Source organism: Thermobia domestica, chromosome 7 (assembly GCF_964235325.1).
Source record: "Thermobia domestica chromosome 7, izTheDome1.hap1.1, whole genome shotgun sequence".
In the NCBI taxonomy this organism is placed as follows: Eukaryota; Metazoa; Arthropoda; class Insecta; order Zygentoma; family Lepismatidae; genus Thermobia; species Thermobia domestica.
Genome location: NC_137460.1, coordinates 43,291,384 through 43,319,235, shown reverse-complemented (window position 1 = coordinate 43,319,235; position 27,852 = coordinate 43,291,384). Strand labels below are relative to the sequence as shown.

Below are 27,852 nucleotides of genomic sequence, written 5' to 3'. Positions count from 1 at the left end.
AGAAATTGCCATGTATGGAAAAAAAAAATGAATGGATCAGTAAAGCTTTACTTAAGATAGTGTATAATTTTCAGACTTATTGGAGCATAAACATGTGAGAAAAAAATAAAATGTAAAATTTGTTAGAATTGCCCCCGGTGTATATATATGAAAACCTGAAGTAAATTTCGATCTAAGTGTCATTTTCTGAAGTTTCGAGTTATAAGCGGAATGATGGTCTATGGGCCAAACCAGTTTAAGTAAGTATATTCGGATCTAAGCGCCAAATCTAAGCTTAGCAGTCCAGATCATTGCCAATAGAATGCGTGACGTGTATGTGACGCAATTCCCAAGGAAAAGCATCATTATCTCAAAACTGTTCAAATGGCACTTAGATCTTAATTTACTTTAGGTTTTCATATATATATATATATATATATATATATATATATATATATATATATATATATATATATATATATATATTTGAACATCAAAAGAATATTATTAACATCCATAAATTAACAGTACTGCTTTTTTTATTTTTTATTTATCGCATTTCTTCTTATATACCCGTTTTTGGCACAAGATCTTATATAATGACTGAGATAACGAAAAACATATGTGGACAACTAAAATAAAAAAAAAGACCCGTGAATACTTTGGAGACGGAGGAATGAACGTTAAGTTAAAAAGAACGGGAGCCCTCCCGCTGTTTGTCTATTTTCTCAGCACAAATGCATTTGACGTGGAAGTCGACAACTCAGGAAGAAAAGACCCATACATATATATCTGTAGGAGTGATTATCCTCATTTATTAGGACCATTTATTATATTAAAAATGAACGAGAAAGGCTGTTGTACCCCTTTTAGCAGTTGGAAAGCTTTTGAGCCTTCATCTCCAAGAGAACCTAATACATCCTTTTACTCTTTTACCACCCTTTCCGAGTCCTTTATTTTATTTCTTTATTTCTTCTTCTTCTCTCTTTTTTTTATTTTTCAACCGAGCTTATTACGTGGGTCATATGAGAAGAGACGGTGTTATATAGAGAGGATCGCGCTCCTCCAGTCACTCACACCCTTCTTCATCCTCCAAAACACCTAATGACACGAAAGGCGCCAAAGCGGTGAACTTGTATTGAGTAATGGCGTCTGAATATGACAAATATTTAGGAAAGAATGCGCAATACTGCGGTAGTTGACGTTCACAAATTAATTTCCGGCCCTCTTTTGCCACTAGAGCTCGCTCGACGCCTCTTTTCCTTCCTTCCTTCTGGTCTCCGAGGGTACCCTCACACTCCCCCCTCAGCGAAACCTCCACAAGGAGGGTCATTTAGCAGTAGCGGAGTGGGAAAATGGTAAGGGTGTGGATGGGATGCTTTGCTTGTGATGTGTGTGAACAGAACTGAAGATGGAACGGGAAAAAAAATGAAAACGCCAAAAAGGAAGCAAGCAAGTATGAATTGGAGAACATGGATGCAATGCTTCCTAGCTGCCAACATCACTGACTGCATCAGGGTAAAGCGAGAAAAGAAAGAGAAAAAGGCAACGAATTAGATCTATAGACATTCAACAACAAGACTTGCCAACTTTTTCGTCTCAAATTTCTTCGCCATCCCCTCTTTCCCAACCATTAGCTAGCTAGTGTTGGCTGCTTAGCGATGTCCAAATTGGCCCTCTGTGCCTCACACGAAGTGCTGATGTATAGACAACGAGGCGTCACTTTTTCTGGCAGAGGAAGCACACAAAAAAATGTTCGAATGAGGGGGAAGAAAAAGAATTAATGTTTTGCCAAACACACTCGTTAAGACTCTAGTTATTCCGAGAAGAACTAATACGTGTTGAGTTTCAATTAAGGGCCAATTTAGAAGAGGAAAAAATGAATTGCGGAAGGCGTTTTGTTAAAGAAGAACGAAAATTTAATTTTTATGGTCATTTCGGGTACCCTAACTTGGCTTGTTCCAAAATATATTTTCCTGTTTTTAATGAGGCAAGGAATAAGAGAAAGAAGACTGTCTCGGATTATTTTATTTAATTTGCTTAACTTGACATCCCAAGACTTTCACGTATAGTTTAATGGATGTGATTAAATGAGGTAATCTCAAAATGTTTGATACTTCGAAAAGATAATACAATGTGAGGTTGAAATCCATCGACTCGGTTTGTACGTAATTGTTTACTGTATTTACATAACCCACGTCCACAATACTGAATAATAAGCATATGTATGAAGTATAGATATAATTTAAGAAATACGACTATCATTTGAATGCAGAAATTTGAATACATTGTAATACAATTTGAGTTATCTAAATGGGAAAAGATTGTCTTCGACTTAACAAAATGATAAAAGGATTATCTAAAACTTCAGAACATACTCTCTACAGCATATGATTAGATAACAAGGATTATTTAAAAACTTTAGAACATACTCTGTATACCCAGCCCCCGCCAAGTGAACTTTGTGGTGGACAAACACCGTGCTCGTGGGTTTTCTCGGGGTTCTCCCGTTTCCTCCCACTCTCTTCATTCCACCATTTCACTCATCTCTCATCATCACCGTCTCCTTTAGCCTAACCGGCATAACCGTGGGACGTAAAACTTAAAGATTTCATTTCATTTCATACTCTGTATAGAGTATGGATAGATAACAAGGATTATCTAAAACTTCACAACATACTCTGTACAACATATGATTAGATAACAAGGATTATCTAAAACTTCAGAACATACTCTGTACAGCATATGATTAGATAACAAGGATTATCTAGAAGCTTCAGAACATATTCTGTACAGCATATGATTAGATAACAAGGATTATTTAAAAACTTCAGAACATACTCTGTACAGCATATGATTAGGTAACAAGGATTATCTAAAACTTCACAACATACTCTGTACAGCATATGATTAGATAACAAGGATTATCTAAAAGCTTCAGAACATACTCTGTACAGCATATGATTAGATAACAAGGATTATTTAAAAACTTCAGAACATACTCTGTACAGCATATGATTAGATAACAAGGATTATTTAAAAACTTCAGAACATACTCTGTACAGCATTATGATTAGATAACAAGGATTATCTAAAAGCTTCAGAACATACTCTGTACAGCATATGATTAGATAACAAGGATTATTTAAAAACTTCAGAACATACTCTGTACAGCATATGATTAGATAACAAGGATTATCTAAAACTTCAGAACATACTCTGTACAGCATATGATTAGATAACAAGGATTATCTAGAAGCTTCAGAACATATTCTGTACAGCATATGATTAGATAACAAGGATTATTTAAAAACTTCAGAACATACTCTGTACAGCATATGATTAGATAACAAGGATTATCTAAAACTTCAGAACATACTCTGTACAGCATATGATTAGATAACAAGGATTATCTAAAAACTTCATAACATACTCTGTACAGCATATGATTAGATAACAAGAATTATCTAAAACTTCACAACATACTCTGTACAGCATATGATTAGATAACAAGGATTATCTGAAACTTCAGAACATACTCTGTATAGCATATGATTAGATAACAAGAATTATCTAAAACTTCACAACATACTCTGTACAGCATATGATTAGGTAACAAGGATTATCTAAAACTTCAGAACATACTATGTATAACATATGAATAGATGACAAACAAAAGAAATAATATATTTAACGTCCTAGCATTAACCCCCTTAGGCTAAAGGAGACGAGTGATTGATTAATGAGTATAAATGATTCTGAAAGATTTGGGGAAATGAGAATGTGAGAGGAAATAGGATAATCTCAAGAAAACCCACTGAAACGATGTTGTACGCCCCAAACTCAGGTGTCGAACTAGGAACCTCTCGTACCAGAAATGATAGATATAAGAACAACAACAAAAATACTTTACTTAATTCTGTAGTATAATGAAACACGATAACCTGTTCAGCTGATACGACTTGAGTTGTTTAAGTTGTTCGATGTTGAAAAGGATTATCTAGAATTTATCTATAATATTCTAGAACATAAACTATTGTTAAAGTTCACAAGATAACATCCTGTACAGTGCACAGATTGCATGAAGTTGTAGATATTAAAAAGGGTAAAAGCACTGCTCGTAACTCTGCAAAGAATGAAACAGGATATCTTGTTCAGGTGATAAGACTTGACTTGTTTGATACAGAAAAGGATTATCTAGATAGAGCATATTTATAATAGACTACAACATAGATTATCAATTAACGTCACTAGATAATATTCTATATAGTGCACAGATATATAAAGTTGTAGATAAATCGAAGTTGCAGATAATAAAAAGAGTAAAAACACTGATCTTAACTCTGCAAAAGAATGAAACAGGATATCTTGTTCAAGTGATAAGACTTCAGGGGAAAAAGAATTATCTAGATAGAACATACAGTATCTATAATAGCCTATAACATAGGTTATCAATCATAATATTCTGCAAAGTGTGTACAATATAAAGTTGTGGATAATGAAGAAAGCAGCAACATCATTCTTAATCCTGTAGCAACATAAAACAAGATATCCTGTTTAAGTGCTAAGATTCCAATTGTTTTTCATGGAAAAGAATTAACTAGAACTTATCTATAATAATGTACAAGATAGACCATTAAAGAACTTCACATCTGCATAGCTCATAGAAGGTTATAAGTGTAAACTATCTGAAGTTGTAGACAATAAAAAAAGAAGTAGCTATTCTTAATTCTGTTTAGAGGGTTAAATTTCAGTTGTTTGATATAAACAAGGATTTTCTGGAACTTATCTATAATAAAGTTTCAAGTAATTTATCAAGAAAGTAAATATACATGAGGTAGAACAGCAGTGACTATTTGGATGTATGAATTCAAATATCAGTTTTTGAGGATTTTATCTACAACTTCACAAAATATTCTGTACAGCAGATAAAATTGCCGACGAAAGGAGAAAGGAGGCCAGCAGTATTATTGTATTGAAGTCTGTCTATATATATATATAACTTATCGAACGTCCTCACTTCCTGTCTATATATATATAACTTATCGAACGCTCCTCGTACCTCTGAACTTGCATACTCGGAGTGTGTACTTTGCGCTTCTGAACACAGCTTAAAGATATATCGAAAAGTGAGTAACGTAAACTATTATTAACATAATAAATTACGAGGGGCGTTTAGTATGCTCTAATACTGACCCCCTTCCCCCCCCCTCATGTAGGATCATGATTTTAACATGTGTAGAAAGTAGACATCTTATGATGACTTTATGCCGCAGTGCAAGTTATTTGATCATGTACTTTCTTCTTTTCAGGTATTTGCAGTAGAGCATCTGTAAGAACTCTGTGAAAATGGAAAATAGTGAGGTTCGTGCGGTCATCAAGTACCTGCAATTGAAAAACTTACAGCCAAGGGAAATTCATGACGACTTGGTACAAACATTAGGACAGTCTGCTCCATCATATCCTACAGTTGCAAGATGGTGCCGTGAGTTCAGATGTGGCAGACAATCATGCGAAGATGACCGCACGAACCTCACTAGTTTCTATGTTTACAGCGTTCTTACAGATGCTCTACTGCAAACACCTGCAAAGAAGAAAGTACATGGTCAAATAACTTGCACTGCGGCATAAATTCATCATAAGATGTCTACTTTCTACACATGTTAAAATCATGATCCTACATGAGGGGGAAGGGGGTCAGTATTAGAGCATACTGAACGCCCTTTGTACTTCTTTAACACTGTAATACTTATACTTACTCCTGCTCTCTCTTAATATGAAATTCGGACCACACGAGCTCCTACCGGGAATCAAACTTGGGTCATCCACATCGTAGGGATGTACGCTAATCATATAGCTACGATAGAACTCATGTGATATACTGAAAAATCATGAGATGATATCCAATATTTAAGTAAACGATCATACGCTTCTGTAATACATGTAACAAAGCAGCTATCATATTCATTTAGTCACTGGGAATTGTCATAACCATTTCTTTCTCTAAAATGACGACAAGGGTATACATTTCCTAGAACAATATCGTAGTTTTTTGTCGAGAGAAGAAACATAATTATTCAAATTTTTCGTTCCTTTTTTTTTATTTTTATTTTTCACTTTATTAAAAAAATGCAAAACGTGCGCGAAAAGGGAATGACAGCAGCAAAAATAACCTCCAACAATATTAAGATGACAATGGTTGTTTCTATACTTTCAAAATGACTTTTTTTTTTCTTTAAAGAAAAAGAAAAATATACGAACATTTGTCCTGACGTCGCTTCTGCTCATTTGAAAGCAGTCATTAAGTTTTATATATCTCTAAGGATAATATTTTCGACGAATAAAAGAAGCGAAAACACTTGTCTCCGAGAAAAAGGACAAACGCCTTTTATGAGCAAGTGGGAGACTCAGGAATAATTAAAAATCATATCAGGAATATGCGAACAACTGGGTACGAAAGGAGTTGCGGAGGGGGCGGCAACGATTTACATAAAAACCGTGTTGACACGTTTCAAACCCCCACTGTTCTTCTTCAGCTTCACTGTGAAGTTTGGGTTTCGCAACAAAGACTCTCTCTCTCTCTCTCTGAACTCATCGTTTTTATTATTACTATTTTGTGTGCCCGTACCAGTCGCATTTTTTTCCTTTCCTTTTCTATTTTTTAATGAAAATGGAAACCTTATTACTTACGCTTGCGCACTCAAGAGAAAATTCTACACCGGGATTGACATTCAAAAGGAAACATGTACAAACTTAGAATCTTCAATAAGCATGACCTTTATATGTTTTTCTTTTTAATTTTTTTCTTCTTATTTTTCTTTTTGGAGCAAGAAAATATTACAGAAAAAAAAAGAATATAAACGGACGAGAAGGAGCAAAGCAAAAATGTGTTTTTCATTCAAATGTTAATTAGATAACAAAGTACTAACGAAATAGCGAGTAGAATTTTGCATAATTTTTGTATGACCTAAGAACAGTAGCTTTTATGCTTGTAGTTCTGAGACAATTTTTCCCTTATTTTTAACTTTAAAAGAAGAGTGCAGGGAAATACTTAGTAAACTCAAATAACACATTTAAACATAAGGGCAACCAGGGGAATTACTCTGAAATTGTAATTTTATAACAGAGGTAGTTGAAACTCAAGAGGATGACGTTCTTCCTCGTCATTTTCAGAGCCACCAGTTTTGTCTCGCAGAATGGGCTTCTAGCTTTTAATCATAGGTGGCGCCACAGTGGGTGCACCTGCACCCACATTAACTTCGATTTTTAGATTTCCTATAATAATCGTTTCTATTTTGTATATTTATTGTTTCCTATGTTTGGATATATTTGAGTGACTTCTTAAGTTTCTCATAAGTTACTTGCTATCATACCATGTTTTTCTAGTTTTTTTTTTTTCAGTTTAGGGATTATTTTTGAAATCTTAAGGCTCAATAGTGCAGAGGGTTCTGGCAATAATGTTAGGGTGTGTTATCCCATCCTAGCCTGCACCCACATTACAAAATCCTGGCGCCGTCTATGCTTTTAATAGCTTACCAATTTCAGAAAACGAAAATGTTTCTTACAAAGTTTAAACATTATACTATGTGATATAGGTCATATTTCGATCAGCTATGACTAACAATTATAATTTATCTGTTTTTAGTTGGCTATAAATGAATGAAAAAAAAAAGTATCTTTCTGGAAAGTTACTCCTACACCCACCGTTCTATATGATGCCAATATCCTAGCTGCACCGAAATACCGCTTTACATGAGATCAGCAAAGTCAAGCAGTATTAGTTCTGGTCAGAGAAAAGATGGGTGACCGTTCGTATTCACCTGATAATGGTGGTATTGCGATGTCTACCTTGCAAGTGTCCTTGGTGGTACGGACAATTGGGGAACTACTTAAAATAAAAAGGACTCCGGTCTAGAAAGGTTCAGGCATTAACGGTTGGAGAAGCCAATGTGCTGACCACACACACTATCCCAAAGGCATGAGTGCCACAAGCTAGTGATAGACCCTGGCCTGTAGAAACTGTTGCGCCAGGAGAAAAAGTTCTAGATTACCTTTTTCAAGATTGCTTTCGATCTATTCCCTATGTGCACTTCGAGACTGCAGAATCTCGATCTCCAGGTTATCTATCGTATCTCTTAGAAAGGTGATTCTGTAAGTTTTAATGGAACTTCGGACCATGCTTAAAACAACCTTCAACAATAGACACACTACCATATTGTGTTTCGATTCCTGAAATTATTTGTCAGTACACAGGTTCATTCTCTATTTCAAATTGCTGTTTAATGCTTTTTTTCTTTCTTTTTCATGCACGTGTCCCTAATTCTTGTTCTCAGTTAGTGATTTTTATACATTTTTTAAAATTTTATTTATTTATTTATTATTTTGGTAAATATACGACTTAGTCCAAACTCCACATTTGGTGATCAATGATTCTGGAAATACTGAACATTCCGAAGTCTAGATTTATTTCCATGCCAAGTTTGGTCAAGATCTCATGAGTCAGTAGATCGTATAGAATATATACTCTCATTGTGACCTACATGTAACTGCATCCATCTTGACTCAGGAATTATTACGTAAATAATTAGTATTTTTCTGACCAGAGTATGTTCTTATTTTAAATTTAATAAAAAAAAGTACATATTCTGGACAGAAAAATAGGATCTATTAATTATTTATATGACATACATTTTTCTAGCATAAATTTATCCATAATCTTAAAAAAAAAAATCCCTTCATGATTTTGATTTTACGTGATCCCTTTATGATAACTTAAAAATCAAAGATCTGCACATCGCAATATTTCATTTTCATTTCATATAACAAGTCAAGTTTTACCACAGTGACAAATTTGATCCAGGGGTAAAAGTGGATCTGACAAGGCAGGGGAACGGATAACATGACGCCGTTCCCCGAACCTGTCTTTGCCCATTATAATTTTTTTACAAAGTGGGGGGGACGCCACTGATATTTTCTGGTAGGAAGGACGACGTCCGCCATCGTTCCCCTCTCACTTTTATCCCTGGTTTGATCCAGATCGGACAAGTTCGGTTGCGCTCGTACCATATAATAATTATTATGACCTGGTTATTGAATTTTCACGGGAAAATCAAATGTAGGATGAAAAGATAAACATACTTTGTTCTCACCTACATAAGCTGCCTTTAAGCCTTTCATACAATATTCATATACATGATTTACGGGTCACTTGTTTAGATATTTATCTTCGTCAAGCGCACAGACAAACTTAGTATTGTAGAAGCTTTAGGTCCTACGTTCCGCGAAAGTTCTTTTTTTAAATGTATATATATATATATATATATATATATATTTGTGGTTTCTTGCTCTGTAGGAAGATATTTCAACGAAACCGCTGCTAATTACTGAAAGTATTCTTATGACATTTGACCATATTAGGGCAATACTGGTTAGTAGAAACACATAAGACCTATTTTATGGCAATGTTACTTTGAAATTAAACGGCGTGACAAACATCTTGGCATTTGAAGGCGGCGCTCCAAGTTCCCTTTAAATGCTGCTTAGCAAATGAGAGGCCAGCGGTATTGCCACGTTTATTTTGTACACACCTACGTCTATCCCTTGTCACCTGATCGCGCTGTAGTTTCTCTCCCTAGCCATAGACACATCCCTTTACTACTTGGCAACGTCGCGCCAGAGCTTGTGTTTTATTCGTTTAGCTGAAATGCCAAGATGTTTGTTACAGGCTTTAATATCCTGTATTTTGTAACCAAAGTACAAAAACACTTTAAGAATTACGAAATCATGATCAGGAAGACATGGTTCAACCATAAAAGCAAACTTAATATTTTAATGGTAATGCTATCAATGCTTGCCAATTAAAGGGTTTAATTTTCTTACAATTTCTGACAAATATTCGCGTGTATAAGCCGCAACTAGTTCAAAAATATTTTAAGTTCTTAGTTACCAAAAAAAAAAAAAAAAAACATCTGAAAACGAAAACGAACATAACCAACCGTACTAACTGTGCTCATTTAATAAAATGTCAGAAAGCTCTAACCCAACAATAATTACGACTTCGTGCTTCAATATACATGTATCAAATAAATGTTTCTGCGTTGTCGGATACAATTACAAAAAAAAAAAAAAAAAAAAAAACCTTTATCATTCTCATGTATAAGCCTAGTTCTTTATTTTGGAAAACGTCTAAGAACATAATATTCATGTTATTAGATTAGTATAATTCAGAAATACCACTGAAATAGCAAACACAATCTCAGAAGCAAATAGAATTTTGAAGCGTTAAGAAAATGGATTTAAAAAATAAATGAAATACCAAACAGCATGTCAGAAACAACTATAGTTATTCTGTAACATAAAATCAATGGATTTGATTTAAAATAAGATAAAAAGGATGAAACAGCAAATACAATCTCAGAAAGAGCTACAGTCTTTTTCTAAATCATAAGAATTGTAAATTTAAAATCAAAACCGAACGAAACAGTAAACACTCTCTCAGAGACAGATATGTTTTTATTATTATTATTATTTATTTATTTTCATAAACATAAGAAGAATGGATTTAAAATCAAATTAAACCCTGTGGAATAACAAACACAATCTCAGAATTTTTTCTGCAACAATTAAAATTAAAATACTTGAAACAGTTAATACCTCTAAAACAGTTACAGTTTCTCTGAAATATAAAAGATTTAAAATTTAAAAAAAAAAAAAAAAAAAAGCAGAACGCAGCAGTAGACACCATACCAATTAACAGTACCTTTACCTAATAAGCCTTCTGTATAAAGACTTTAGCATCTTGATCAGTTACCTCCAAACATATTAAAATTGTCGAAATGTTTCATCGTAAGTAAAGTGTTAGTACTTAATTGTATGTGAGGCCATCACAATTAAACTGCAACAGCCAATCTACTTGTTGTCTCCTTTCGGAAGAGGTATCAACTGTATCTAGCGCCAGTATTTAGATGTAAGTGTTCACTTGCTTTCGCGAAATCCGTTTTCAGGGCTAATAATTCCCAGCCCTTCGTACTGTGGTGTAACAATGTTCTTGGAGAAAACTCCATGTTCTACAGCTACATACATGGATCGAGCTCATGTTATGTGGTCGAAGTGAAACACACGAAATGGTCGTTCAGTTGCTGCAAACACTCTCCACATATATACACATACATAGCGATCTCATACACACACACACACGCATACACTTAGTGTATCTATGGTTCAAATTGGATTGCAGCTATATCGAGTCGTACCATAATTACAGTGCGGGTCCCCCTTTTGCGTTTGTCCCTACTCCGGCCGTGTAAACTGTCAGCGTTTCAATCGGCCGTTTTAGATCGATGGTCGTGTCCAATTGAAATGTATATGAAATTAAAAGAGTCGCCTGTGTTAATTGGACATCTGTGTATACAAACTGGGCTTGATTCGCTGGGATAACTGTACCCGATGGATAGCTAGTAAACTACATCCCCTTCCCCCTCTCCTGTCTCCATGAAAACACCCCGCGTTCTCTTCTTGCATGGCCAAATGCGGGAGGAAATTTGCAATTTGGCATCACAAGAGACCGGGATGGAGTAGGGACGGCGGATGGCGGAAGAAGTAGGGGATGGCCTCGTTGGTATTGCTGTTCATAGACACAGAAAAAAAAGGATGTTTAAACTATTGGATCGACGGATGGCAGACCGAGATAGCGAGAAAGCTTCATAATGAAGGGGATGTGTCATATGATACAATTTCCAAGGCACGTGCAATTTTGAGGGATGAATTAATTTCCACACAAGCAATCACAATCTCACAAGAGTTCAAGTTCTTCGTTCTCTTCATTCTGTATCAATAACAAAAAAAAAAAAAGCGACCTATAAGTCATTAAAACCTTAGCACTGACTCTCACATTTTCGTTATCTCTCCGCCATTTCTATCTATGTCAAAGTTAATTAATCAAACCTCACAAAATACAAACAGAAATACATATAATAGCAATTCAATTCATACAGTTAAAGCGTAAATTTGCTTTCCTCTTCGCGGAAGCTGAACGTATTCTCTCAGTATTTGCTAAGTAAACATTGCATTGAAAATTAAAAAAAAAAAAAAATCCAATAACTTTGTGTTATTGTAACTGCAATGATTCAATAAAAACTCATGCGTTTTTTCAGCTCCTGCGATGTGAACGAAACTAATCTCTCTTTCTCTCATAGCAGTATTTAATAAGGACTTTTATTATTAAATTGTCAATTATTATGGATGAGAGTTACAGAGTCAATAGTAGTATAGAAGTAAAAAAAAAAAAAAAAAATCCTTATTAGCCAACTACATACTTTTCTTAACTCAGATTCGTGAACATTTCAAAAGCATAAAGCTAAAACACTAACCTTAAAAAAGAAAGAAAAAAGTAATATAAGATGCAACGAAAGCCTTTACTCATTTATTCTCTCATATTTCAGAGCTTCCAGAATTTTAATATTAATAATAGGTACGGACCACTGCACTAAATTTTCTCTATTCCATTTTTTTTTTCAATTAAATAAAATCATGTTCCAATTACTAGCATTTATATTTATGAAATATTAACAAAATTATTATAATACTAGACATGTTATTGGAAGAACTTGGAAGAAAATTAATCCCCCCAAGAATAAACTATACTTTGTGGTTACTAATTTACGGTAAAGGTTACAGTGCTCCTTCGTGTGCTACGCGGTACCAAAACCATGTCTGTAAGCTAAATGAATAAACCAATATGTTTTCAAATTTGTAAAGTGCCTTTTGATACACCGCGTATTATAATTGAAACTGACTTCCCCGCTGGTCTAGTGACTAGGGTGTGTGCCTTTGACGCACATGGTCCAGTGTTCGATTCCAGGTGGAACATCATTGAAAAATTTGAACGTATTACAGTGGCTCAGATTCCATCATAAATTGTAGGTCAACGTCTCATACAGCTTCGGTGCTGAACAGGGTGTCTACTAAAATTCCAAAATGAAATTTCGCGACTTTTCCGTGACCTTTTCTTTACCAAACTATAAAATTTCGTAATATTCTCAAGAGGGAATTTGCATGCGAATTAGGCCGAATTTTCCTGCATGTGATAGAAGCGTGCTTTGCTAGCGACTTGGTAGTGCCTAAAGCCGACGATACACATTTTTGGTGCTGAATTTTGATGTTTTGCAGAACAAAATTTTTCGGTCGGTACTTATATTTCTACAGATAAAAGAAATCGTGACTCAAAAGCTAAATTTCTTGACTTTCATGATCGTTTTCTGATTTCGTGACTTTTTCCGTGACTTTCGTGTGCGATAGATATCCTGTAAAAGGGATGCTATATTTCAACAAATGGCTAATACTTAGCAGAAGGGGTCAGCAATTGTTTCCAAAAATTGTTACAATTTCGGTAATTTCTGTTCACATTAGGTTTGTTTAGGTGAGGTTAGTTTATGTTACATTATGTTAGTGTTGGGTCTAGCATAATTTTCCGAAAAGTGATAGACTTTCGTTTATTTCTATTATTATTAGGTTAGTTTAGGTCAGTTCAGGTTAGCTTAGGTTAGTTTACGCTAGTTGGGTTAGATTTGGTTACGTTATGTCAGGTCTTAGTACTTTCATCATCCATTTCTCCTGCAAATTTTGTTTTTCCCGTGCTTCTGGACCCTTTTATTGAACATAACCCAACAAACAAACAAACTACATGAAGCTTATTGTATAAAATTGAAACAAAAGAAGTGATTTTCATAGGAGTTCAGACGTAACTTATCTTAAGTGAATCTAACCTGTGTTACTCTAAATTAACCTATACTTACGGATATTATTTAGTTTCTCCCTCAAATCACTTGGTAGTGATTAGATTAGGATAGGTTTGCTTCCAAGTAATCGTTTACTATGGCTCACTGGCGGATCCACGGGGAGGGCGGAGGGGGCGACCGCCCCCCTCCCAAAGGTCTTTTTTTAACTTTCAGCATTTATTGTTGGGTAATACAAGCATGTTTTTTTCCCGTCAGATCCAATCTCTGTGACAAGCCTAGCAGAGTCTAATCAAAATGTGTGGTACTTAATAGTACGTACTTAATACAGACGTATTTGAATTAAGAATACTTCTGTCCCTAGTTCCTTGAGCCCCAGAAGAGGGAGAATATGATTCATTAGTTGGACGAACAGCTATAGGAAGGACATTAAGATGGCTCACGCTTTGCAATGAAAACGTATATTTTAAAATTGTGTTTTAGAAAAAGGATATAGAAATGGAATAAGGATTCCGAAAATTTCCATTACCTTTATTTTGAATACAATCTTCAGCGCTCCTTAGCGAAAAGCTCGCTGAATCTGAGACTTTTCGGTTGGTTGATTGATACGTATTTACGTCATTAGTCAAAAGCGATGCTTTACAGAACGAGAACTAGAGTTTAAAGTTGGATCTGAACCACTGTAGTGCGTTCGATGCTCACTCATCGGGAATCAAACCACAGAACCTCATGCATCAAGATCAAAGGTACGTTCGCTAGCTACTAGATCAGCAAAGAGAGAAGTGACTTTTGGGATTCAACACGGAAACATTAGGAAGGGACCAGGAATTTGTTGTGACTTTTAATGGCATTTCATCTTTTCTTGGGAAATAACACAAGTTGTTATTGTAATTCATATAAAAGACGAAGTCCTGAGTGAATAGCTGATCTTCGCCCAGGCCAAACCGCTTAGGCTAGAAACTTGAAATTCGGACAGTAGATAAGATTTGTGATATAGGGTATCACTAAGGAAGGATTTTTTGGAAATTCGAAGGAAGGAAGGGGAAACGGAGTTGAAATTATTATAATAAGATGGTCATCTCTCATTTGGATTTCCCATTTAAAATAATTTTACACGCGTTTCAGCGTTTTCTGATAGTAAAATGAGGAAAAAGAGGTGGAAAGAAAGAGGGGCGGGAATTGCAATTCGTATAACAAGGTATCAATATCTAAGAATGTTTGAAAATTAGAAACATGGAATTCGATGGATGGACTTCTTTCATAAAATAATTCAATACTTATTTCGGTGCTTTTTGGTATCTTTCCTTGAAGGGAAGAAAACTGATGCGAATTGTTATTATAAATGCCCATATCTCAGGATCCTTTACGGTTAGAGATATATCCTATGAAAGTTGTTAGTTTGATTTTTCATTTACAATAATTAAACATGTATTTGAGCATTTTTTCCACTCAAAATAGAAGGGAAGAAAATAAATTGGGATAGTTCACTAAAATGCTTTACGAGGTGTTTGGATTTCGTGACAGTTTTAGTTCAATCCAATTCTGTGTGAGAGAGACAGAAGGAAGAATGCGAAATATTGTGTTACAGTAGCACGTAGAAGCATTTGCTATATTGTGCGAAGCCGTATACCGAGCAAATTGGGGGTCTGCGGGACGAAGCCCCACCGAGGCGAGACTAGTATAATATAATTTTATTATTGTTGTAAGCATAGCTATAATTATACTATGTTTCTAAAAGCTGTATTTAAGAAATTACCTAATAGAGCCAATTTCCACCCCCCCTTTTTTTTTTAACCTAGCCTATTCATGCAAAAGTGGTGTATTCAGACAAAGTACCTTATACAGAACATCAGCCGAAAAAAAAAAAAAAAAACATTTTCAACACTAAAAAAGGTTGAAGACACGGCTATGATCCCGGATATTGCAGACCGACTTACTAGGTAAGTGGTCTGACATTAATATATACGCACCGAGATATAAACGTAGATTACGATGGTGTCATTTGCCAGGGAAAAGACAGGATGCAGATTTGAGTTTGTGCTGTCACTTTCACAAAAATGGGCGGCAAAGTGACTAAGGCCGTTGTGTGGTTTCCACCCGTCGTGGTTTTTGCCCATAATTATTCTCAACAATTATTATCAAAAAAGTTACAAATTTGGGTCCCAAAATGGAATCTGAGAATCAGGTTTACACCACTACCCCTCCAGCCCCGGATTCATATGCGTCCTATTCTTGCAAATTAAAATTCTGGTCACTTTGAGGATATGCTTATCTTCCAGAAAGCGAACCGCCCCCTCCAAACGATTCTTCTGGATCCGCTAGTGCTATGGCTCAATATACCGGTAAGTCATAGTACCGAATCCGGAGCCGTGGATGGATTTGGGGAAGACACTGAACGCCACCCCATTCTATGCCATCACATATGTGAATCCCTTCTGTAAAATATTAGTCAAACAAAACACCGTACCGAGTAGTAAGTGCTAAAAGCGTGCGAAACAATGATTCTTGTATTATCACCAGTGCCAGATTTACGTATACGCTAAACAAGCTACAGCTTAGGACCTCACTTGCTTAGGGGCACAAAATTTTTTTTTAAATGAGTGTAATTTCCAAATAGCAAGAAAAAGAAAGTAAGATAAAACGCACATACAACAATGGTGTTTTGTATTTGTTTTGTATTGTTGTGTACTAGGCTTTTATGAAGCAAGTAATGGGGCTCTATTTCTCAGCACCACTTGTAATGAGACCCTTATTAGCCAGCCCTGTTTGTAATAAGCCCTTGTTTTCCTTTAGATATCCATTAGGTTCATAAATTACCATACATTCAAATCTAAAAAACGGCGACACTTTGTCGCTGAAAAAGAAAGCTTCACGTATAGAGGGCCTCTTTCAATAGCTTAGGGTCCCATCAAACCTAAATCCGGCAGTGATCATCACCCAAATTACACAGTGATTATCCTGCATTTAGGAACTAAACATTTTATATAGTTTCATTTAACATTTTGCGTCGATGTAATCAAAACTTAACGGTCCCAGTACAATATTTAATTACTAACCGGAATCTCAAATAATAAAGTCAAAAGTTACTGTTAGTTCATACTTAAAAAATATAATGAGACATTTTTACTTACTGCATCTCCTAAATCAGTTTCCATTACGATGTTTTCAGTGAATATCGACGAATGTTATTCAATCTCAACGTCCTTGTTAAGGAAATTAAGCAACAGATGAACAAACTTCCCACCAAATCAACACCTCAACTTGAATAAACAAACCCAATTGACTATCGACTCAAGGTGTATATAATATTAATACAAGATGGATAATATATTTGGCGCTGAAGTGCTGCAGGCATTTTATTATGGTTATTTAATGCAAGATGTTGAATTGTTAGAAAACTAAGAATATTAACATTTTCAAAACAATTAAAGATTTTTCGGTGCGGGTTAAGAATGCGGTACTTACATTATGTTATGATATATTTAGCTCTTTCTTGAGGAAACGCACTCTTAGGCCAATTATACACTCTAGGATAGATCCTAGGAAATCTTTTGCAAGTTTTCCTAGAGTCAAAATCTCAACGTGTATGGCACCAGATCGCATGTCATTTCCTATGTTCTGAACCATCCTGTGAGGTTTCTCATGTTTAGAGCACGCTCTATTTTGGAAAGAAAATTCGTAAGATTTGATTTAAGCGACACCAGGTGAAAGTGAAAACATATTTAAAAACAAAAGGTAGTTTATTAAGGCAAACGTGTTGAACTATGCGTTTGCCTCAATCATCTAGCACAAGTTGGTTTGTTTTTTGCATTGTAGTCTGAGCGCTGTATTTATACCCATACCAGTTAAGTCCTCTTAAAGTAATTCTGCTCCCAGAAATGCAATTCCTGCCATAAGAAACAATTCATAACGTACCTGGAGTATATTTCCTAATGTAGACGTATATATATACAAGGCACGTCCAGAAAATAAGTTTACCACACGTCCCATAGTTAGAAAACCGTATGTTGCGCGAAGCGACTGCGTGTACGTGAGAGTGTAAGGTCCTAGCATGGCGCATGCGCCAGCAGAACTTCCCTAATTTTCTCAGTAGCGTCGTGGAAGTGGATTCCTATTCCAGCTCCCGCCGCGTGTGAAATCCGAGCAGTGATAAAGTTTTTGAATGCACAGAGCATAGCACCGATTGAAATCCATCGCAGCTATATCGTTGCAAAAATATCAATGTTGGCCCTGTACGCCTTGCTTTGTGCTCTAGGGTCAGTTGCTTCAACACAAAACTTATTGATCAACAGGCACTCCGTGACAGTGGTGTGCAATAAGGAGCGGAAAATCTGCAGGAACTGCTTGCTCATGGCGTTAGGCACATGGGCCTGGCACAGCTAACAATGGATTTCGATTGGTGCTATGCCCTGTGCAAACTTTATCACTGCTCGCACTTCACACGCGGCGGGAGCTGGAATAGGAACGTCCATCTTCAACCACTGCCACGACGCTACTGAGAGTACTAGGGAAGTTCCGCTAGTGCATGTGTCATGCTAGGACCTTACTTTCTCACCTACACGTAGTCACTTCGCGCAACATACCGTTTCCTAGCTATGGGACGCGTGGGAAACTTACTTTCTGGATGCGCCTCGTATATTACATGAATTCGTGTATGTACCTGCAAAATAATATAGCACGGTAAAATGTTCCAAATATACGGGGAAGTATAGTTCCATTTTTATAGGCAAGTATATTTTGCCCAAAACGCGATATAGTACATAATACTATTCTGAATGCAGTAATGGCTTGAGGCGTATTTTTTTACCGCGATGCATTATGGATAAACACCTGATAATGTTAATCGTTATGACAAGAAAAGTCTCTACATGTGTGGCACGTAAAAACAAGATTTTCTGTAAGATCTTTTATAACATTTTCAATAAGAAATGTCGTAAGAGACTTCCTAGTGTGGTGTACTTTTCTATTGGGGTGTAATATTTAATTCTGTTAGCCATAACGTCATTATCAAATGTAAACATATTATTTTGGCAAGAGCATTGGCTAATCAAAATGCCTGTCACTGCTAAATAAGATACACCTTTAGTTAAATTACGGAAACGTGAATATTTAAATGATGTAAAAATGGTTGCTAGTATATTTACAATGATTTATTGAAATATAAGACAAATTAAATGAAGTTACAAAATTAATAACTAATTAATGGTGGTAACAAAAGTGAAAGCTAATTAATCGAATATTTGCGAAAATAAGAATTAGATGGGAGACATTTCCTATTACACGGTAAGAATCTTGAACATTTCCTATTGAAAATCACAATTCAACATTTATCCATATTATAGGATAAGTAGAAGGATAGTCACTTACAATACTATTCGGCAGAAGAGACCAGAAGATCCAACCTTTGATGGGCAGGAGAGATCCATCTCTATGTTCCGAACGATGGAGACTTCTTCAAAACAACTGCCTTGCCTCTCCACTGTACCAACTGGCCTGAAACAAATTTACGGCAGTCTTTTATATCAATCCTGTAACTGTGGTTAAATTCCTCTTAACCTATTTCTGTTGTGACCCACCCACCTACAGAAGTCACGTAGCATAGAATAATATTTAGAATTTTACTGTTAGGTGGAAACTTCTGGTCTCTTCTAACTTAATAAACACAGAGAAATAAATCAATCTCTGGTTCTTCAACCTGTATGAAAAGTGTTTAAAAAATATATAACTTTTTTTTCGACTGTGATTTCTACCACACTAGGATCTATCCTCTAGTGTAGGGATGCAAATAACCACTCCTCCATTCGCCCGGGACGTGTGGTTCATCGGTGCGGGCGAGCATTTAATATAATACCGAAGGTAAGTAAATTATTTCTATTGTGGGATGATGGCTAGTAGCTTTTTTCTTGGGAAAGTAAAATTTTGTTGCTTATTTGCATCCCTGCTCTAGTGTATAGTGGGCCGTACGACATTCAAACATCGTTTTATGGTTGGAGTTGTATTCTTCGGTGCAGATTCATTTTAGGAGAGCTTAAGCGTTATGGTTATAAATACAGCGTGGTGACATGCCATAAAAATATTGTGCAAAAAACACTAATCGAAATGTGCTAGGTGGCCACTAAAAAGTAAGAAGTGTATTTAACAGTCAACGCAGGGGACAAGGACAGAGCCCGCACAGATGTGCGTCTGATGGGAGCAGGTGCTTCAACGATGGACATAAACAAAGATGGTGGGAAAAACTTGATATGGCGTAAAGCCATATGCTATATGTGTGTATTGCTTTGGAGCACTTTTAATGACTACGCATTGACTTACCGCACTATCTTCAGAGACCACAATACGTTTTTCATCATGACTTATTTATGGAGTATTACGTGGTAAAGAAGTGAACTACCCAATTTTTTTATGTATATACTTACGGACTCATCGCGTGTTAGCGTTAGCAAAAGTTGCAGATCGTAACGCAACGCAAATCATGCAAAACTGATTATGCTAACTATCGTATGAGAGCTCCTCCGTGGTTAAGCGGTTAGCGTACGCGCCTTTGGCGTGGGAGGCCCGGGTTCGATTCCCGGCTGGAGCTCATGTGGTTCGGATTCCACGTTAATCAGTAGGTCCACGTCTCATATAGCCTCGCTGCTGAGCGGGACGTTAACCCCAAAATCAACTCAACTCAAGCTAGCTATCGCATGATAACTATTGCAAATTGAAACACAGATTTAGCATTGCTTTTACGCAAGAAGATACGGAATGTGGCCCTTAATTATTGGTCTTTTGAATAACATTACACATCTCTATAAATTTTATAAATTTGTGGTCCCAATATCTAAATTAGATTTACTTTTCCTCCAGATATATTGTCAAATCTAAAGGTCAGCAAGGATTTGTTTCTTATATTTAAATAAAAACATAAAATGTTGCTATATTTAAATAAAAGCATATTGTGTCGAATACACTAGGGTTCTTTTATATTAAGTGCCAGTAGGACCTTCCCTTAAAGTTAATGTATTATGGTGCAGATTAAGAATATATTAGTAACTTAAAAAAAAGTGCCGTTCTGGATACGGAAACATGAATTTGTAAAATTTACAGAAGAATTAACTACCTAAGTAGTGTTATTTCAAAAAAGGAATTTATAAGTAATGAAAATATATGTGGATCTTAGTTCTGACATCCCTAATAACACATGGGCTGAAAAGTCCCGGGCCTAACACATAGATGGCGCTAGTTGTATTGCAGTCACCTTGTTTTCAGTGAATACTAACCTTCACAAGACAGCTGTGAGAATTTCATGATATTCTATTCATTCGTCTGTGAGTTATTGTGCTAAGATTGACCCTACTTGTGTTAGTTTCAAAACAATGGATCAAAAACAATTTCGTGTTTTAATTTTACACTGCTTCTTGATGGGAGAAAATACCGTTCAAGCGAAGCAATGGCTTGAAAAGTGTTATGGGGACTCCGCTCCATCAGAAACAACAATAAAACGTTGGTTTGCTGACTTCAAACGTGGTCGTAGAGACACCGATGATGCAGAACGCAGTGGACGTCCAAATGAGGCAGTAACATCAGAAAACATAAAAAAAAAAAAATCCACAAACTTGTTTTGAATGATCGAAAAGTGAAGGTGCGTGAGTTAGCTGACATCGTAAAGATATCAAAAGAACGTGTTGGCTTTATATTGCATGAGCATTTGACTATGAGAAAGCTCTGTTCAAAGTGGGTGCCGCGTTTGCTCACTGTTGACCAAAAACAAGAACGTGTTGATGCTTCTGAGCAGTGTTTGGCCATGTTTAAACGTAACAAACCGGACTTTTTGCGTCGATATGTGACCATGGATGAAACATGGATCCATCACTTCACTCCGGAATCAAAACGATCGGCATCTGAGTGGACAGCAACTGGTGAACCTCGTCCAAAGCGCCCGAAAGCACAACAATCGGCTGGCAAGGTTATGGCCTCGGTATTTTGGGATGTGCGAGGTGTAATATTCATCGACTATCTTGAGAAAGGACATACCATTAACAGTGACTATTATATAGCGTTATTGGAGCGTTTGAAGGCCGAAATTGCAAAGAAACGACCGCATATGGCAAAGAAAAAACTTTTGTATCATCAAGACAACGCACCGTTTCACAAGTCAATCAAAACAATGGCAAAACTACATGAATTGAACTTCGAATTGCTCCCACATCCACCGTATTCGCCAGATTTGGCTCCCAGCGACTACTGGCTGTTCGCAGACCTGAAAAAAATGCTCGCCGGTAAGAAATTTCGCACGAATGAAGAGGTTATCGCTGCAACTGAGGCCTATTTTGAGGCAAAAGATAAATCGTTCTACAAAAGTGGTATTGAAATGTTAGAGCGGCGCTGGACTGATTGCGTTGCTCTTCATGGAGATTACGTTGATGAATAAAGCTAATTTTGAACCAAAAAAACGGTGTTTTCTTTGTTAGGCCCGGGACTTTTCACCCCATGTGTTAATGTTAAATACGTAATCTAAAGTATGCTCTTTTAAGCACGTAATAGTTCATAAGGAAACTATGATGGATTGAATTTGAAGTGAATGCTACATATTAAATCATTATCCGTAACGATAAAACTGTCTAACTCGTAAGGCAACTAGTAACATGGAGGACATAATATTTCGACTATACTCACTTTCGCACCCTGCTGACGCGCCTGCTCCCTACAATCGCACACCTCATGCTAAAGCGTGCGCCCACCATCTCCGCTCTGTACTGACTCAGTTCGATAGTATTCGTGCTTTTTAGTTGCCACCAAGTACAAGTTGCTTTGTTTTTTGCATTGTAGTCTAAACGCTGTACTTATACCCATACCAGTTAAGTCCTCTTAAAGTAATTCTGTTCCCAGGAATGCAATTCGTGGCATAAGAAATAATTCATAACGTACCTGGAGTATATTTCCTGATGTAGAAATATATATATTATATGAATTCATGATTTCATGTATGTATCCGCAAAATAATATAGCACGGTAAAAAGTTACAAATTTTATGGATTACTTCACAAAGAAAACAGTATTTAAATATTTTGTACACAATGTATACAAGATTGTTATCAAAGTAATCGAAATACCTGTAGAATACAACACATAACATATGTGAGGTTGTAATATTGATATATGTATGCAGCGTCTGGTTGTTATTATTAGAGGTGTGTTAGGTGATCGTTTGTAGTATGTTAGGTGGAGTAGAATATAGACAGACTTAAGGTTGAAGCGGATAGACGGTGGCAAAGTACAATGGGAGGCTTTTATGCGTTTGAAAGAGGACAAATTCTGAATGTACTGTCAGTAGGTGCAAATGCCACTGAGTAAGATGTATCGCGAAGAACAGTGCCCAAGGTTATGACAGCTAGTTTACAAATCTGGGGCGGTATTCAGAGAAAATTCGTTAAGCAAGGATTAGTCACCGACTAGTTATTTGCATTCTAGCTCTTTACTAAAGAAGATGTACTTTTTAGTATTCAGAGTCTACTTAGAATACATCTAAAATGATTATTTGGGTATGATTAACTTATATAACCCCAATGTGCATCGGGTGAGAAAAAGAAATGTGGTAACTACGGAAAAATAGATGAGCGTATGCGTAGTCTGTAAAAATGAAAATATATGAAATACGAAATGTTGCGTCGCACGCTAGACCGTGGGTAAAAGATTAGCCTTTGTTCTAGATTAATTAGTCACGTGTGATTAAGTTCGTCAAATACTATGTCCTAATCAGACTCTGAATACAATTTTGATAACCATTCGTTAGTCAACTTCGTAGTATGACGTTAATCAGACTTCAAAACGACTATGCATAAGGCCCCTGATGTCTAAATAACACCAGGGGTGAGTAATAATAAGCAGAAGAGACAGTGACAGCGGAGCCCAAGTGACAGAGATTGCCAAGTATTGAATAGGATTGTCACAAAGCATAAGCGGCGCCACAGTGGGTGCCGCTACACCTATATTAACTTCGATTTTAAGATTTCCTACAATAATCCTTTCTTATGTTTGAATATATTTGAATGACTTTTTAAGTCTCTCATAAGTTACTTGCTATCATACCATGTTTTCTAGTATTTTTTTCAGTAAAACTTAGGGATTATTTTTGAGATCTTAAGGCTCAATAGTGCAGAGCGTTCTGGCAACAATGTTAAGATGTGTTGTCCCATCCTAGCCTGCGCTCACATTACCAAAATCCTGGCGCCGCCTATGTCACCAAGGACTATAGAGTTAATGTGCGATGACTGTGTAAACTCAATCAGCGCCTGAACTTCCTCTTAGAAAAATTACAGTCTAATATGTGAGTTGTGTAACCTGAAAATTTGCAGTCGGGTTGTAAATTCCAAAAGTGATGACTGCCTCCAACAACATATTAGCGTGGGAAAAAAAAAAGAACTATTGCCTAGAACAAGCAAAATGGACTACCGATAATTGAAAATCAATTCCTGGTAAGTATTTCTTCACCTTATTTTCAACAACAGCCCGTCTATATGTACAATGGATGTCCGAAGAAGCTTATACCCCCAATTGTCTTCCTACATTGAAATATGACGTCAGGGCTGTAACACTCTAGGCCTCAATACCTTGACATTCTGTGGATCCTGTGATTACGTATAAAATTTAGAAGGCCACTACATTAGTGCAAGAAGTTGTTTCCAATTTTCCAAGATGACAGTGCGTCAATTCATACTGCCGGAACTGTTGATACGTAGTTTCATGAGCATCCGGATGAACTAAAGCTTGGGACCCAATCGATGACGTGAAGGCTAGGTAAATGGAATAAAGGCTTTGGGCCTTATGCAGAGTCGTTTTGACGTATGATTAGCATCATACTAAAGGCCTGACTACTGCAGGAAACATATGTTAGTCGAACTCTTTAATATGGTACTAATCACACGTCAGAACGACTCTGCATAAAGCCCTTTGACGCGACGTTGCCATGTCGTAAAGGGGTATGACAGAGCAGAAGCACCACAACAGAACTTGTAAGCAGGTGACACATACAATTTGGTATCTGTTTCAACCAAGGTAAATAAGACTCTCTCTCATTTGCTAACAGAGTTTAAAGGGAATTCGAATCGCCGCCTTCAAACGTCATAAGAAGCGTCCCTTAGCATAGAACACCCCGCCCTAATTCCCAGACCTCAACATTGTTAGCACCTGTGGTGAGTTCTGGAGATCAAATCCTCATTTCTCTTATCGTCTCTTGGGCAACACTGATCAAGTCAGGGGCGGATCCAGAGGAAACTTTTTTATTTTATACAAATAAAATATATAGTTTATTTTTTGACGCTCTTAAAAGTAGCTCTAAGTAGCAGTATTACAACCCATCGCCCCCCCCCCAGAAGTCCGTCCTGGATTCGCCCCTGGATCAAGTATGAGTTACATCGTCCTCAGATGTTTCCATCATTTTCATAACGATCTGTGAAAATGAAAAAGTGGGGAAAATATTTTTCTGTACAGAGAACAAATTTTTCGAATATAAAAAAATGAAGAAAAAAGAAATAAGCGGAGGGTTGGCAAAAGAAAAAAAGTGTTTGAAAATCCTCTTACCGTAGTGACAATCTTTCCTTGGTTTGCTCATTCAAGTGAAGAAAAAGTAGACAAAAAAAATACTTTTTTTGTAGTGGTCACTTGAAGCGAGCAAAGAAAAGGCTTTGATCCAATATTGTCAAGAGCCCACTCGAATCCAATAACATATTGTCCAGGTCAAATCCTGCTACCGCCATATGGGATGATGAAAAAAGTGTATGTGTGTGTATTACTTGTGATCGAGAAAGTATAACAGACACTAGGGGCCTTCCCGAACAGTTTCCCTTGACGGACTATATCCTCCACCAAACATTTGAGGTGGCGAGGGTGACAAAAAAAAAATCTCCTTCAGTTTGATATAGCCTTTGTTCGGATTATAGGACCTATTGGTTGGTTGGAAGGGAATATGGAAAAAAGGGGGAGAGGATGTTCGGATTATAAGACGTGTTGGCTGCGAAAAGGGACATACTATAGAAAAGAAACAGCGGGTGTGTGTATATATGTGTGAAAAGGCGTAGAGAATATGGATTTATTCTGGATCTTCTTAGAGATATAGTTTTTTTCACCTAACTTTGTGTTATTTTCTGTCTTAATCTGTGTCCACAATACGTACGTGTCTGCCTCGCCAAGACCCTGTTAATACCAGTGTTGTCAGCTGTAAAACTAAAAAGAGAACGAATCTAAATCAGTTTTTCCAATCGGATGCTCTGTGACGTCAGAGGTTGATGCTCATATTCTTGGTAAATCACACGGAGAGAACATGGAGAAAGCAGGAAATCTAAGTATGTAAAAAGACACTAGTGAGAGGCAAACAAAGAAACATCGATGACAGAGTGCAGTGGTCCCCAACCGTTGTGGCGCGACCACAGATGCTCATCCTCAGGAGGGCGACCCTCTCGATTGCATCATCACCCTCAAATTCCTTCGCCCACAATGATCCGAAGAAGGGGACGAATTCCCAGACGAGGGCGAAGGCGACGGATAACTCATTCCTCGTGGGTAAGGGTGAACGAGAACCAGGACCAACTGCAACTGTGAGGGCGAGGGGAGGGTGTGCAAGGGTGATGGACAACTTCCTTCCTGAGGGCAAGGACAAGTTTCTAGCACGAGGGTGTTGGAGAACTTCCTTCGCGAGGGCAAGGATGAATGGGGGCGAGGACCAACTGCCACTGCGAGGGCGATGGGCAACTCAATTCGCTAAATCAGGCCGTAAATCCACCGGTTAATGTGGGGTTTGTAACCATGTGAGCTCCTTCCGAGAATCGAAGCGACATTGACTCAAACTGGAAATCAAACACGGGTCTACCACGCCCAAGACACACAGAGCCTTATGAAGAGTCGTTTTGAAGCACGGTTAGTGCCAGACTAAAGAGTTCGACTAACATAAGTCTCCTGCAGTAGTCAGTAGTTTAGTATGACGCTAATCATACGTCGAAACGACTCTGCATAAGGCGGACGGAGTCTTAACTATTTAGTCACGAAGAAGCTCACTAACGATGGAAGGGCGTGATGTCACTCAGAGATAATTGCACCAAAGGACCCTGTGTAAGTTCTCGTCCAAAATAAAAGTTCTATTTGCCTCGCTTTTTTGCTGTATTCCTATAGATATAAGGGCAACTCCTCAGGAAAAAAAATATTTCGACAACACTGATAACGATTTCAAGAAAGTAGGGCCAAAATACCGCAAATTTTTATAATGGAGTATATGGAAAACTACATGTTATATTCGGATTTTTGTAGGTACCGTCCACAACTCTGAGATCAATGATTTGCACATATGATGTGCATCAGAGTACGGGACAAATAATAGGTAGAAACGAAAGTGGTGTTATGTTTCCTTTGGCTGATACAGGGTGTTGAAATTGGGCACTATCTGGTAGTTTAATAGACTGTATGGGAGAGTATTTGGTGGCTGGGAATTGTATTACGTACCATCAGCGCCTCCGAAATGCAGATCAAGATGATGTGGTGTTCCTCCCGAAGGCAGGGCTGTGACCCAAAGGTCCCTGGGCAAGGTGAACCCACGATGGTTTGCCATTGCCTGCCATGAGATGATGACGTCCGAAGGATGGAACCTACAGTTGAACAAGTTATCCGAACTTCCTCTGTCCCCACCGGGAATCGAACCTGAGATCCCTTGATTACAAGGCGAAGAGCTTATCCATTCATCCACCGGGGACATATTCTGACAAATAAGACCATTGTCTTATTATGATGTACAGCAGGGCAAGGAGCAAATAATAGTTAAAAACGTCAATGGCATTATGTTCTGTCTGACAGATCCGCACGTTTGAGGTTGTGTATATGCAAACATTCGATTCATATTCGTTATTTGTCTGTTGCGAGGCTGCCTCTATCGAGGGAAGTACAGTAGAAGCGTGATTGTGGAGGTGTTGATTTCTGCAGCAGCTTACTCGTCTTTAGTGAGTGCAAGTAGGTGGTCAACGATTTGTGTGTTGTGCCTACTTCATTGTGCCTGCAAGAAGTTGCAATTCCTGCATTCTTTTGTCCAGTGACTTTTGTTGTTCTATTTCGCGACATTTATGAAAACTTGGTTGTTGTGTACTATTTGGTGTTATTTTGTGGTAGGTTTCGCCAC

At 37.0% G+C, this 27,852-nt stretch overlaps 1 protein-coding gene across 1 annotated transcript in view; it reads right to left on the bottom strand.

Annotated features, from left to right (window-relative positions):
* Positions 1–17,011, bottom strand: part of LOC145690037 (peroxiredoxin 2-like) — a 55,917-nt gene extending 38,906 nt beyond the window's left edge. Inside the window, exon 1 of the mRNA XM_081764536.1 lies at positions 16,844–17,011. Coding sequence (XP_081620662.1) covers positions 16,844–16,867 — 24 coding nt within the window. The 5' untranslated portion in view covers positions 16,868–17,011. The remainder of the gene's footprint in view (positions 1–16,843) is intronic.
* Between the last annotated feature and the right edge of the window lie 10,841 nt (positions 17,012–27,852).